The sequence below is a fragment of the Podarcis filfolensis genome (assembly GCF_964270895.1).
Source record: "Podarcis filfolensis genome assembly, chromosome: 5".
NCBI classification, from domain to species: Eukaryota; Metazoa; Chordata; class Lepidosauria; order Squamata; family Lacertidae; genus Podarcis; species Podarcis filfolensis.
In genome coordinates, this window is record NC_139608.1 from 29738091 (window position 1) to 29752468 (window position 14378).

General features: G+C 44.7%; 1 protein-coding gene across 3 annotated transcripts in view; it reads left to right on the forward strand.

Annotated features, from left to right (window-relative positions):
* The first annotated feature begins 1290 nt into the window (after window positions 1-1290).
* Window positions 1291-14378, forward strand: part of WDFY1 (WD repeat and FYVE domain containing 1) — a 29824-nt gene continuing 16736 nt past the window's right edge. The window contains exons 1-5 of one of the 3 annotated variants that reach the window (XM_083613867.1): window positions 1291-1554; window positions 6132-6199; window positions 7674-7747; window positions 9413-9467; window positions 11141-11291. In XM_083613867.1, the coding sequence (XP_083469993.1) occupies window positions 1418-1554; window positions 6132-6199; window positions 7674-7747; window positions 9413-9467; window positions 11141-11291 (485 nt within the window). In that variant the 5' untranslated portion in view covers window positions 1291-1417. Of the gene's footprint in view, window positions 1555-2546; window positions 5078-6034; window positions 6204-7673; window positions 7748-9412; window positions 9468-11140; window positions 11292-14378 lie in introns of those variants that run through there. The other 2 variants (XM_083613869.1, XM_083613868.1) reach the window with 2 other exon arrangements.

Below are 14378 nucleotides of genomic sequence, written 5' to 3' on the forward strand. Positions count from 1 at the left end.
AACTGCCGACCTTTTGATTGGTAAGCCCTAGCTCAGTGGTTTAGACCACAGCGCCACCCGCGTTACCCCCAGGTAAATGGGATTAGGACTGCAGTCTTAGATGATATCCTTAAGGGAGACACTTTAGTCTGCAACATCTAAAAGGCAACCTTGGAGGTGGTAATGGGGGGGGGGAATGCTGTACCCTGGCGGGAGACCAACACAAATGCACTACACTCTCTGATTCCTTGTGGGACAGAGAGGTGAGTGGCACTTTCTCAAGTGGATAGGGATGCATCCTTTTCCTTACTCACCCCTTTAATTTGGAAAAAAACAATAGCTAAGTGCCAAAATACTGTCACATGCTTTGCATGAAAAAAGGTCCCTATCAGCTACGGTTAAATAACTGCACTGGTAAGCTGCTGCAGTCCTATACAGTGGTACCTCAGGTTACATAAACTTCAGGTTACATACGCTTCAGTTTACAGACTCCGCTAACCCAGAAAAATTACCTCAGGTTAAGAACTTTGCTTCAGGATGAGAACAGAAATTGTGCTCCGGCGGCACAGCAGCAGCAGGAGGCCCCATTAGCTAAAGTGGTGCTTCAGGTTAAGAACAGTTTCAGGTTAAGAACAGACCTCCATAACGAATTAAGTTCTTAACCCGAGGTACCACTGTACATACATACATACCAGGACTAAGCCCCATTGAATTCAATGGGATTTACCTCTGAGTAGATACTGCACAGCTAGTGATTTTCCGTTTTGCCTGTGAATGGCAGGGTTTTCTGTCCTTTACCAGCCACCGGCTTCCCGAAATCTTAACATTTGCCAGCAAATGTCAGCAGTGGCAGAATTTCAAACACTGCTTTGACCCAGAAAGCGAGTCATACCATATACCCCATAGAATTATGCTCTCCGGCTAAAACCCATTGATCTTGGGAGGTCGTGCTGTGAGCTTTGGCTAGCTAACTTCGAATATCAGCCGCTGATCATCTACATCTTCATCCGCAGGGGGGGTTGGACTAGATGACCCTCAGGGTCCCTTTCCAATTCTACAATTCTATGAGCCTTAGGTATGCTTACTATATATACCAGCTGTGGCTGCTTCTGGGCCTGCGAAGTTGCGAGACGGTATCTGAATCACACAGGGGGGAAATACGCCCGCCTGGGACAACAAGCCCTTTTGGCGGCGCCTCTACTCCACGTTTTATGGCAATCTCACGACGGGAGGTTGGGCGCGGCTGCTGCTGCTGCCATTACGGCGCCACCCTCTCCCGCGGGTTGGGGGGGGGGGGAGGAGTGACGTCGTCGTCCGTCGGCGCGCCTACTCCAGACATTACGGAAGATGTCTGCGCGCTGAAAAGCCTTTTTCGCGGAGTCGCCGCTACACCCGCCACTACGGGCCGCGCTCCCCTGGCCGGTCCGGGCTTTGCGAGATGGCGGCCGAGATCCACTCGCGGCCTCAGAGCAGCCGGCCCGCCCTGCTGAGCAAGATCGAGGGGCACCAGGACGCCGTCAGCGCCGCGCTCATCATCCCCAAGGAGGACGGCATCATCACCGCCAGCGAGGACAGGTGAGAGGGGGACGCCCCGGAGACCCCTTTCCCGCAGCGGGCGGCGGGAGGCGCTTCCCCCGGGCGAGGGTCGCCCGAGCCCCGGGCGCGGGAGGAAGGGTCCCTCCGCTGCCTCCGCACCCACCCCCGGGCCCCGCAATCTATTTTTTCCTTTGCAGAGACCCGCCTCTTTCCTCCCCCTTTATGAGGGTGAAGCGCAGCTCCTGAGCATGAATTTTCTTTTTCTTTTGAGGGGCAGCAAGAATTGGGAGTGGTTGGCTCTTATTTTGTCGCCTCCCCCCTTTTTTTGCTCTAAAATCTCTGGGTACAGAATTGCTATTGTGGGGCGGAGAGGAAAGGAGGAGGGACACGCCCCCTGCCCTCTTGCTTGGTTTTTTTGGGGTGGCTGGTCTGCCTCTGGTGGTGGTGTTCACACGCCACCACTCACCCACCCCAAGCTGGAATAAAATCTGCAACAAAATGTAAGAGCATTTCTTTAAAGAAGGAAGAAAAAGTTTTTTAAACAGTAGGATCCTGTGCAAACGCCTACGCGAAGGAGGGTGGTGCCTTTTTCCTTTTAAAAGGGATACACACACATACACACACACACAAAATATAAATATATATCTCAACACTCATATCCACATGCAGGGCCCTGGATGACAACGCTTCTCCACTCCCTCCTTCCTCCCCAGACACAACCAAAAATCCCCGGGGGGGTGGGGGTGGTAGCCATGTTAGCTTGCCACAGCAAACATGTGAGTTTGTGGTGGGATGGGAAGCCTTGTGAGACTTAACAGATTTGTTTCCTTGGTGGACCAGACCAGAGCTTGCTTTGTCGGATGCAGGGAGAGCTGCATTCCTGGGCAGCGGCTGCACAGGTGGGTTTGCAAATGGGCACCGGAGATGGCTAAACAACGGACAACCCCTCCAAGGCTGTGAAATGCAAGGGGAAGTGTTGGGGGGTCGTTTTATACCTTGCTGTGCTGCAGAGAGCCCCCAGGACACATGCAAACTTGCAGGAAAGGAAAGAGCACCCCCCTTTTATCTCTCTCTCTCTGTTCTCCCTCTTCCAAAGATTGCCAAGACTGGGGAGTGGTTTTGGCGCTACTTACCCAGTTTAGATGTCTGGTGTTGAGAGTGTGGGACATAAGAATGTAAGAGGAGCCTGCTGGATCAGGTGATCTAGTCCAGCATCCTGTTCTCACAGTGGCCAACCAGATCCCTCTGGGAAGCTTGCAGGACATCCACTCAATAACACTCATCCGTGGGGGAGTGGGAGTCAAATGGGGTGATCGGGTATTATCGTTGCTTGTCAGGTATTAATAACCAAAAGCTGTCTCCGATCCTACATCTATTCAGCCAGAAAATCTTCCTTTTTTGTTGCATAGAAGCCACAGCTGAACTGGATAAAAGGAGTAGTGTCAGGCCTTGGGTTGTGGCAGGCTTTCATACATGCACCCCAACTTCTCTATGTAAGTGAGGGGTGACCTCAGCGGCGACACTGTACAGTGGGGATGAAAAGAGTCCTGCATATGCATGAAGCCACATTTTTGTTGTTGGCTACATTACACATTTCATGGGTGAGTTCTGATGTTTTCATAGAATCATAGAATTAGAAGGGACCCTGAGGATCATCTAGTCCAACCTCCTGCGATGCAGGAATATGCAGCTGTCACCTATGGGGATCAAACCTGCAACCTTGGCGTTGTCAGCACTATGCTCTAACCGACTGACCTGCCCAGGACTCCCATCTTCAAATGTAGGTTGTGTGATGAAGTCCTGGTGAATCCAGTCTCTAATGATACCCAAGGAGAGCCCTTAACCAGTCACCCCAGGATTGTTTGGAGAGAAGCAAGTGAGAATTGGGGGGGATGCGCACCAGTTTGGATAGACTGGTGACCTTCCCCTAATGGAGATAGAGAAACAGACAGGCCAATTTGCTCATTCTATTTGTAGAACTGCCAGAAAACCTTCAGCTTAGGGTAGGAAGGGCAACTTTGAGCTCCTCTGAGACAAAGCTGAGTTCTGTGCAACTTTAATGCTTGCATAACCTTATCTGATGATGGATTATATTTCTGAGTTATTCAGAGAACAAAATATAAAGGCTTTTCTGTCCACCCTCCCCATATTTCACATTATCCCTACATCAAAACACCCCCTGCCCTCTGTGTGCATGCACATGTGTTGTGTGTGTGTGTGTGGAGAGAGAAATGGTTGAATACTGGCACACTGCCTTGAAGCAGAAATAGCCCATCCCATTTACTCAGTCTGGGGAAGCATCTGACTGTACAGAAATACTTTCTTCCTTCTGCTCTCCCCTCACAAAGACAAAGAGCGCTCATATTCCAGCACAAATACTTTTTCGCATTGGTTTGGTTGCCTTAAAAAAACCCATTTTTGTGTCTCCTTAGCCCCTTCAGTCCTTCTTAGCCCTACTCTGGCCTGTGAATTTGTTCCTTGAAATCTTCTCTGACCACTCTTTATATTGCACCTTTGATTTGCATGGCTGAGTTACAGAGTCAAGTGCTTTATAGCCAAAGTTTAGATTATCTGCTTTAATTTTGCATCCTGCTTTGCGCTAACAACATAATTTGCACATGTTCTTCAAGTTGTGTATTGCCAGCTGCCAACCAGCAGGTAACATCGACGTTCAAATTGCCTTTGTCTTCATCATGATGGAGCAGAATTTATAGGGGAATATACATATTAGTCTTTTAAGCAGATGGCGCACAAGAGAGTGCGTAGAGAAAACTGCCCCACAAAGCTGTGCTTAAGCAATCAAGATAATAATCGGTTTCATCAGACCAAAGGGTTAATTGGTGCTAGTTCCGAAAGCCCTTGGGGATTACAGCATCTGTTGCACAGGATTACATTTAAGCTAAGAGAAGAATGCATGTTTCCTCAAAGTGGATGAACAATGTGGCTCGGCAGTACCAGACGAAGCATTTTGATTCTTGGCTTGTTATTCCAAGCAGTGCTTGAAGTGTGCAGAGGGGAAGTCACTCTTGTTGTTACTCACATGGGTGGAAATTCATCAGCAGACTTCCTAGCACCCAGTAGTGCCATGCACCTTGGGGCCTTGGCCACGCATGCCATCTCATGTCATCCGAGAACTGGGATGGGGGTAGTGACCAGGTGGGAGTGGTCAGCTGGCAAATCCACCATTCCAGTTGCACCTCATCCACAAACATGTTCAATCTCTATTCTCTGATTGTGTATATTCGTTGCCTTTTTTGTTGTCAAATGTTCAGACTCTTTTTTTTAAATGCTGTTTCGATGCATTGTGTTATTGTGCTCATTCAACAACAATACCTATACACTGCAATGCATTAAAAAATGTCATCATTAGGAGTTCTCAAAAAATGTTGTCATGGATGAAGCTGGGGTGGGGGGTAGAAGTCTGTTACCTTCACTGTTATCACCGGAATTGTTAAAACATAGTGTGTATTCACAAAGCACCCAAAGAACTGTTCAACTCCACTTCCTTCAATTATTTCATCCTGAAATCAGTCTCTCCATATTTCATCCATCTTCTCTCAATGTACTTCTCACTACACACCTTTTCTCTTGAGCTTTTATTTATTTTGCAGCATTCACCCTTGCCAGTTATGAGAATGGCAAGTTTAGGGCTTTCTAACTTAACAATCATTCTTCCGAGTCAAGTACAAAAGCTTGGTGACCTTTGTCACCAATTTGTCAGGATTTGAACACGTTCCCCATATCCATTCCCTACCCTGAAGGTCAGGAATGGGGAACTTCAGGCCTGGGGTGGATGGGGCCCTGAATATGGCTCTCCAGTCCTCTCTATCTGGCCTGTGGGACTTCTCCCAGTCGTGCCCCCTCCTAAGCCACACTCTTCACCAGCCCTGCTTTGCCACCACCTTTGAATGTTGTTGTCTGGCTAGAACGTGCCCTTAAATTCTGATAATGCCTTTTGCTTGCCTGGGTGGAAAATGGAGAGGAATGTGTGAGTGTGAAGAAGCTAGTCCACTGTACAAAGGTACAATTCACACTTCATTGCTTTGACCACTTTGTCTCTGGCCTGCCCACCACTGGCATGTGATACCCTCTTACAGTTGCCCAAGTGGGAACATGAAAAATGTCCCCTACGCCTCCTCCAAGTGCTGAATCATGTTAGTTTTCTGCTATATGATACACTTCAAAGGGTTATGATGGAGGTAACATCCCTGTTTCTGGTCTTCCCTCTAATCTGAACCTAGGGATACATTTGAGACCACAAGTAGGCCACAATAAAAGGACTGCATGTATTTTCGTGGCTCTAATTCTCTGTACCAGTTATACTGTATATCTTAGAACCAGCATGAAAATGAGCAAGTCATACTGAAAAGCCAAAGATTATATAAGTATTATATAGCTGTGGTGTTATGGCTCATAAAAAGTCAGCTGATAGGTTACTGATATAGTACAGCAGAGGAAGCACAAGGAAATAGCCAGGATTAAAATAAATGACTCCTTTTAATACTGGTGTGTCTGGTAGACATAAATTAAGATACATACTGTCTTGAAAGCACTTGAAATATTACTTTCCACGTTTCACTGCAAAATGATTCTTTTTTCTTTCCCTAACTTCACAGGACAATTAGAGTATGGCTGAAGAGGGACAGTGGTCAGTACTGGCCCAGCATTTACCACACAATGTCATGTAAGTAAGTACAGACACTGCTTTGTTGATATCATTGGTTGAGTGTGTCTCTTGTGCAAATCTAGGAAGAGATCTAGGAAGTTGATGTATGTTATATCCTGCTGTTTTGGGTACTACTGTTAATGTTTTGTACAGTGAAACCTTGTGTTACGGACGGGATCCGTTCCGGAGACCCGTCCGTAACACGGAACTGACATAAGCCAAAGCGCCTTGTCTGCACACGCTTGGCGCGATTTAGCGCTTCTGCGCATGCGTGAGCAGCAAAACCCAGAAGTAACCCGTTCCGGTACTTCCAGGTTGCTGCGGGACGCAGCACGAAAATACGTAACCTGAAGCAGACGCAACATGAGGTATGACTGTATAGTGGTTTCAGTATGTGATGTTAAATCTTTTTCTTTATAATTATTATTGCTACAATGCATTTTGTCATGTTGCAGACCGCTCTGTGAGAAAAAGGGTAGAACAATAATAGTATTTATCACTATAGTAGTAGGCATGAAAGTAGCAGTAGATGGCTGTTATTGTCAATCAGGATGAAGGCATTTGTTTTAATTCCTTGTTGCTTGATCCTTTTGTGGCTCCTGTCTGTGCTCTTTCTGACTCCTTTAAAGGCTTTTGCTGGTGCTTCCTCAGTAGGCTTGTTTTAGCAGCCTGCCTGTTGATCCACGAGATCGTCTTGTGACCCATGTAGGAACTTTACAGCTGGAGGAAACTGACAAATGCAAGAACATCATTCATGCTCTGTGAAGTTGCATGAGATTAAGTTTTCTGCTTCTGCGAAGTTCAGTTACTTATCTAGCTCTACCTATCTAGTATATTTTGTAAATCGGTTTTAACTTTGCTAATAGAATGACTTGCTTTGTTTAACCATTTTTGTTGTTGCTTAAATAAGCTTCTACTCAACCCAAAAGAGAAGAGTGGGAAAGAGAAGAATGCTGCTGTTGTTTTCCCCCACCAAGCTGCTAATTGAAACCAGAGCCTCATTTTAGCTGGGTCATCTTAACATTAAGTCAAACCTAACAAAGGCTTTTGCTTTTAAATATGATTGCCAACTGTAGAGGAAAAACAGCTTGGCTTTCTCTTTTGTCTCTAACAGCAGTTTCATCCATTAAAAAAATCAGCAGATACTTTTCATAATATGCAGAAAAGCACAATCACTAATGTTTTCAGATTAAACTGCTGTTTAAGCTTAAGAGCATTAAGGCAGTGCTCTCTAAGAATCCTGATGGCGAGATACTAAGGCTGCAATCTTATATACTCTTTCCTTCTGAGTAGACATGCCTAGGGCTGTGCTTTTGAAACAGAGGGTGTTCTGTGGAAATTCTTCTGGTTTTCCTTGGAAGAAACATGGATGAATAAGAATTTCACTGCAAAACAATGCCTAATGTTGATAATGCTTCGACTGGCAAAAATATTTGATTTAGATTAATTCCTATGTAAAAATTATTTTGTAAATATGTATTTCTTTGGGCAGCTCCCTGTTCTACCATGGCTTATCATCATGACAGCAGGAGGATATTTGTGGGTCAAGATAATGGAGCCATTATGGTCAGTATCTCATTTGTATTCAATACGCTTTTTAAGTATTGAGTGCTAGAGTCCTGTCTTGTCAAGTTGCATGGGATCAATTCCAATCTGTTACCTCCTAGGATGACCCGGGTCATCGTATAGCCCGGACACTGAGGTTCAGCGCTGAGGGCCCTCTGGCGGTTCCCTCACTGTGAGAAGCGAAGTTACAGGGAACTAGGCAGAGGGCCTTCTCGGTAGTGGCACCCGCCCTGTGGAAAACCCTCGCATCAGATGTCAAGGAAATAAACAAATATATGACTTTTAGAATACATTTGAAGGCAACTCTGTATTGGGAATTTTTTTATGTCTAATGTTTTACAATTTTTTACATATTTTTACGTATTGTAAGCTGCCCAGAATGGCTGGATATTATTTATACCCAGCAGGGTATAAGTAATAAAGTTGTTGTTAGTTATTGTTATATTATATTATTATTATTATTATTATTATTATTATTAATTAAACCCATGCTAAAAATGAGCCTTGCAGTCTTGAATGCATGCATCAGAATACTGTTCCTGCTGAGCTCTCACCCCCCCCCCAAATATATTAGAAATATATACACTGGGAACAGTTGCTCATGGCCTTTCCTTTCCCAAGACTCCTAAAGGAGCAGATTATGGAGCTCCCAATTGTACGGATAGAAATTCATGCGCTGGTAGGTTTCAGGCTGATTTTCATGGCCTCCAGTTGTGCTTGTTTTCAGTCCACCTAAAGCTGCGAGGGGAAGCGGTAGTGTTAAGCCATCAGGACCAAACAGTGACTGATTTAGGTGGTGCAGAGGCTGGTTCAATTGGTACAGCTGCCAGACTGCTGTGAACACAGGGGTCTCTGTGTTTCCTTAAGATCCTTCCTGGTCTCCCAGGTAGAGCTGACCTACATCTTTAGAAAAGCACCTGGAAGGCCCAGGACTTGAGATAACCAGGCTAGAGGTGAGAGAATTGTATTCTCAAGCAGCCTTGTGTCAGAAACACCCTTCTAGGGAACACGCTGAGTTTCCAGCTTGCTGTTCCTAAGGGGTAGGTATCTTCTGTATAGATTCTTTTTACAAAATATGCAGTGGAGCTTTCCAATGAGCACTTCCCTCGCTTACATTCTGAAATTGTACAGGCCCAGAAGATTGTACCACACATGTAATTTGTAGATTGGCATTTTGCTGTGTTCCATTCACTTGGGTATAGATGCATGTCCTCTTGGATGTTTTCTGCATTTGTTGGCTATTTGAGTTATTAATATTCTGTTGGGAGCCACCCAGAGTGGCTGGGGAAACCCAGTCAGATGGGGAGGGTGTGGGTGTGTGCGTGTATTATTATTATTATTATTATTATTATTATTATTATTATCTCTTATTTAAAATAGGGAAAATGTAGCAGTTTGTGTGGGACCATATCCCTTATTATTATTTACTGTTTTCTTAGTGCTGTACAGCACTTCTTACGTTATCCCTGAGATCATTCTTCAAAATCCTAATGAAGCTGAATGGATGGCAGTTGAGGACCACCTAGACATTTCTCCATATGAAAGCACAGCTTAAATAGATGGAAATCCCTTACAGCTTTTCTTATTGTGTCATCTGAGCCTGCCTGATCTCAAGAGAAGATTGTGCCTCTTTCTCTTAATAACAGCTTGGTTGCTTGGTTTCAGGAGTTTCATATCTCGGAAGACTTCAATAAGATGAACTTTGTCAAGACTTACCCAGGTAATGAAACAGCAAAGTGTGCATTATCTTTTCCCCCAGAGGTAGGAAATTTTAGATCAATAGCTTGTAATGTATGACCTGTCTTAACTTGCATCAGATTATTATTGTCCCTGTTTTGAGACACAACTGATTATCTACCTGTGTGAGCCGAAATCATACATTCCGTAACTTAAGTATCAAAAACAAAATAGAAAATGGTAAAATATATTTTAATGATGCGTAACCATTAGGTTTCAGAAAGGTTGGATCCAGACTATGCAATAATCAGGGCAGGTTAGTTGTGACTAATTTCAGGCCCTTTGATTTTCGGTGGAACAGAAAATCACGAAAGCATGATTAACTTGGTGTGAGGGCTAAGTAGTGGTAATTACCAATTTAACTTCTGTCCATCTGTGGCTTTTCCTTCCATTTTATGGGTTCTGAGGCCACTTGAGGGATGGGCTTGACCTACCATTCTTTAAACAACTGTTCTCTGCTGCTCTGTAGATGATTCTGAGCTCAGACACCTATCGCACAACATTTACATGGTGGGGCCATACAGTTTGGCTACAAACAATGACAAGGCTTCTGACTTCATCTGATCTTCCAGCTCCTCTCTTCAGTTCCAGCTAAATCAGTTGCAGCTTTGCCAGGGGTCATGGGGGATCAATGGATCAGGAAGAAAGATGGTGTAGGGAAGACATCTGGGTGCACATTAGGCTCCATTCTGGGGAACATGTGCACAGGGAAGGGATGGGGGAGCATTTGATGGCTCCATTTGAAAGCAGCCTTTCTTGACTGCAAGGCCAACCCCATCGAAACAGACCTATCTTATGATGTGTCACTCTTTCTACAGATGCGAATGTTGGCTTCGAGAGAGACCTTGTGTTAAAATGACAACAGAAGAGTCTTTATGCCACGGCAGATGACGCTTGCCTATTCGAATATAATGCTTTTCTCTATTCAAACTAATTTCACAGTAGTTTTTCCCCAATGCTCCATCCTTCGATCACCTGTTCTGATTCACTGTTTAATCTAATTTGCAATCACATATGTGCTTCATCTAAGCTGTTGTTTTGCCATAATGGAGACTGACCTTCATATATCCATGTGAAGGATGTGACTCACCGCAAGAAGCCTTTAAATAAATGAACTCCTGGCAAATGGGGTGGGGGGGAGAGAAAAAATGCACACTGTTGTTCAAACAATCATAGCAAAGTCAGTGCCTTCCCAAGAAACTTAAATTTGTTTTCCGGGAAGGCCAGCCATCTTTGGAGTCTTCCATGTGTACTTCGGAACAAAGTTTGCATTCAACATTTTTGTCCCTTGACTTTTGCTTCTCTCTCCTTCCACCATAAATGCCTCAGGAGGCCCACAAATTAAATGGGAGCCTGGCTGCAAGTTATTTTCCTCCCTATCTTTTGTTGATAATACTGGCTGCATTGCTGTGGGTGCAGTCACTGGTATTTTGTCTGTCAGCGTTCTTTTTTCCGCCTGAAAAAGTATGGGGTGCCACAGTAGGTTCTGGGACTGCAGACAAACCTTGCGTTCCTCTTCTCGCCCCCTTTCCCCGACAGCCATCGTATAAGATGGAAACAAGTCTTAAATGTATGGATTGAACGAGTCACCTGTAGAGCAACGCATCCTGCCAATTGCTGCCTGCAAAAATATTCTCTTCGTTTGTGTCTCTGCAGCTCATCAGAACAGAGTATCTGCGGTCATCTTCTGCTTGGAAGCCGAGTGGGTTATCAGCACCGGCCACGATAAATGTGTCAGCTGGATGTGTACCAGAAGTGGAAACATGCTGGGACGACATTATTTCACCTCCTGGGCTTCTTGCCTACAGTATCTTTCAAAGTAGCAGTATCATAGCAGATGTGGGAGTTTCTGAAGGTTTATTTAAAGTGTGCTCAAAGCTCAGTCGCTCTACTGCACAATTTTATATTCATTTTGAATAGCCTCTGCCGAAAGAGTGTTTTAAGTGACTCTTTCTGCTGTTAGATTTCATTAGTGTAAGAGCTTTTAAAGAGTCTACTGTAGCTAACAGGTTTAGGAAGTACTAGCCACTGTTGCCGTGTGTAATATTTGTTTGGCAATTCAGCAGTCTCAGGCTAGGTGCTACATGTGCTTCAGAAGTCCTCTTCAAGTATTCTGCAAGTTAAATAAACTCATGATGGTTGGGGGTGCTTGAGGACCAGCATTCAATAATAATAATAATAATAATAATAATAATAATAATAATAATATATTTATACCCCACCCATCTGGCTGGGCTTCCCCAGCCACTCTGGGTGACTCCCAACAAAATGTTAAAAATACAATATGCTACCCCTGCTCTGATCGTCGTCAGTTAGTTGCAGGGCGAATGCATTCCTGAGTTCATGGAGGTTCACTGTGCATTTTAGAACCCTTGTTTTCTAGGAGTCTAAAAATGTGCAGGGAGCCTCCGTGAGTACAGGATTGCAGAACCACTTTGCTTTCATATGTAATGCCTGAAGGAGGCTACAAGCTGCTGGCAGTGCTAGGTGCTGTCTTCATTCAGCGTTAGGAGTGACAATCTGTGATCCGTAAGGTGTTCTCTTTATCTCCAAAAGGTCACTTCAGTGTTGATGCTCACAGACCATAGAATGAAAAAGCAGGGTGTGCACACTTAGTCATTGGCTGGGAGGTTTTAAAAATTATTTCACACCAGTTTATTGTATTAGGTGGGTGGACAAGTAGGGAATACCTGTCAATCATTCTTCCCAGTCACCTTTCTCACCCCTCCAGCCTATTGCTGAAGACTCATGACCCTTTCTCGTGGAACAGAGCATTATAGCACACAGTTCTGCTATTTAGTATATTTTAGAACTATGTATTCATCTAGGCATAGCATGTTGGGAAGGACATCAAAGATGTGCCGCGATCATTGCTAATCCAAAAATTGGCAGCCCTCTCTAACCCTTTCCTTCTTTTCGCTGCTGGCCATTGGAAGCTGTAGCCAGGGCCCAAACTCCCTCACATTCTACGAACACTGTGAAATGTTTTTCTGTGCCTTATAACCCAATTTAGGCCTAAATAATAGCTTGTCATCCCTAACCCTTGCACTACCTCTGTGATGCTCTTAGTCACTATTCCATCTCTTCCACCTGTAAAAGACAAGAGGAGTGTGATTTGCTTTTAGGTGAAAGCGACAAAGAACCTTGTAGCACTTTAAAGACTACATATTTTTAAAAATGATTGGCTTTTATATCAGTTTTTTTATGGCATAAGATTTCCTGGGCTGCATTCTTCCCCAGGCTGCATCTGTATCACAGTTGTTTTAAATGTGCTTTTTATTGTTTTATCGCTTGTTGTTTGCTGCCCTGGACTCTTTTGGGAAGAAGGATGGGATATAAGTTTAATAATAATACAGTTCACTTCATTGAATGTCAGCTGTCTACTCCACGAAAACTGGATGACATGATATGTTAGCCTTCAAGGTGCTACAAGACACTTAGTTCTGTTTACTGTGGGAGACTAAGACAGCTACTCCCCTGGGAGTTTCCTTTAGGTGTTGAGTTAGTCTATGAGAGAGCTGTGATTTTAACCCAGGTCATATAGGTTCACTCTGTCCAGTAAATCATTCTGACTCTGAACTTTACTGAGAATCTAGCATGGTTTTCCCAGAAAGCATCATCTTTATCTTTTGGGGGAGAGAGAAAGTAAAGACTTCCTTTTCCTCAGCAGGGTTTTTCTTCTCCTTATTGTCACACACTGTTTGCTGGAGTCATTAATAGCAGGACAGATTATTATTTCACTACCCTTGTCAAGAGCTTCTGAAATATAGCAGCTAATGAGCCAGTTAGAGACAGTTAAGCAAACACGAAACGTTGCAGCATGGGCAGTCAACAGTATTGTCTACTCTATAAAAGCAAACACTGACAATATTGCACAAGTAATGGAGTAATGCTGTTAATGAGGCTGGCCAACAGGCTGGCTCAGTGCATACACTGCCAGTCTTCATTTGTGGCAACCGCTCCCCCTCACCCAACTACCCCCTTTTTGATATGTGGTTTGCGAGCCAAGTCTTCAAAGTGTGAAGTAGCACACAGTGCAGCATGCTGGCCTTGGTTTTGTTTCGGATCTGCCCAATTCAGAAGGAGGCAGCAGTGAAGCGCAGCTCTTCTGTTCCTGCTCAGGAGTGACCCCTGTGCCACAGCTTGGATTTCCGTGCTTGTAGACCTTGCAGTAATTTTATACGTACAGTGGTACCTCGGGTTACATACGCTTCAGGTTACATACGCTTCAGGTTACACACTCCACTAAGCCAGAAATAGTGCTTCAGGTTAAGAACTTTGCTTCAGGATGAGAACAGAAATTGTGCTCCGGCGGCACAGCAGCAGCAGGAGGCCCCATTAGCTAAAGTGGTGCTTCAGGTTAAGAACAGTTTCAGGTTAAGAACGGACCTCCGGAACGAATTAAGTACTTAACCTGAGGTACCACTGTAGAAAGATAAATGGGAACCAGAAGGGAAGAGGAGAAATGTCTCCACTCCCATTAAATTTGGACCAGGCATAGCCAGTGCTATTTTTCTAGGGGGGGCAGGTAGTGCCAGAGCTCACTTTGAACTTCTCCCTTCTTCTCTTAGAATGGCAATGGTGCCTACCTGAGAGGTGCCAGAGCTGAGCTCCAGCTGGGGGGGGATGGAGGCCCAGGCAAGACAGTTTTGGAATCAGACTTGCTTTAAGATTGCGATAAAGCTCTTAAGTCCGGGAGGAGGGACCTGAGATTCCTGCATTGCAGGAAGTTGCTCTAGCCTGCTGCATAAAGGTCTAATTGTTTGTCTGCTTGCTTTTCCCTCTGGCCTTACCTGCCACTGGCAGGTGGCCCCCAGAAGGAATTGTGACCCTACAGGTGACAAGTTTACCCACTCCTGCTCTAAGCAGTCCAGCACATCCTTGCTTGTATCTT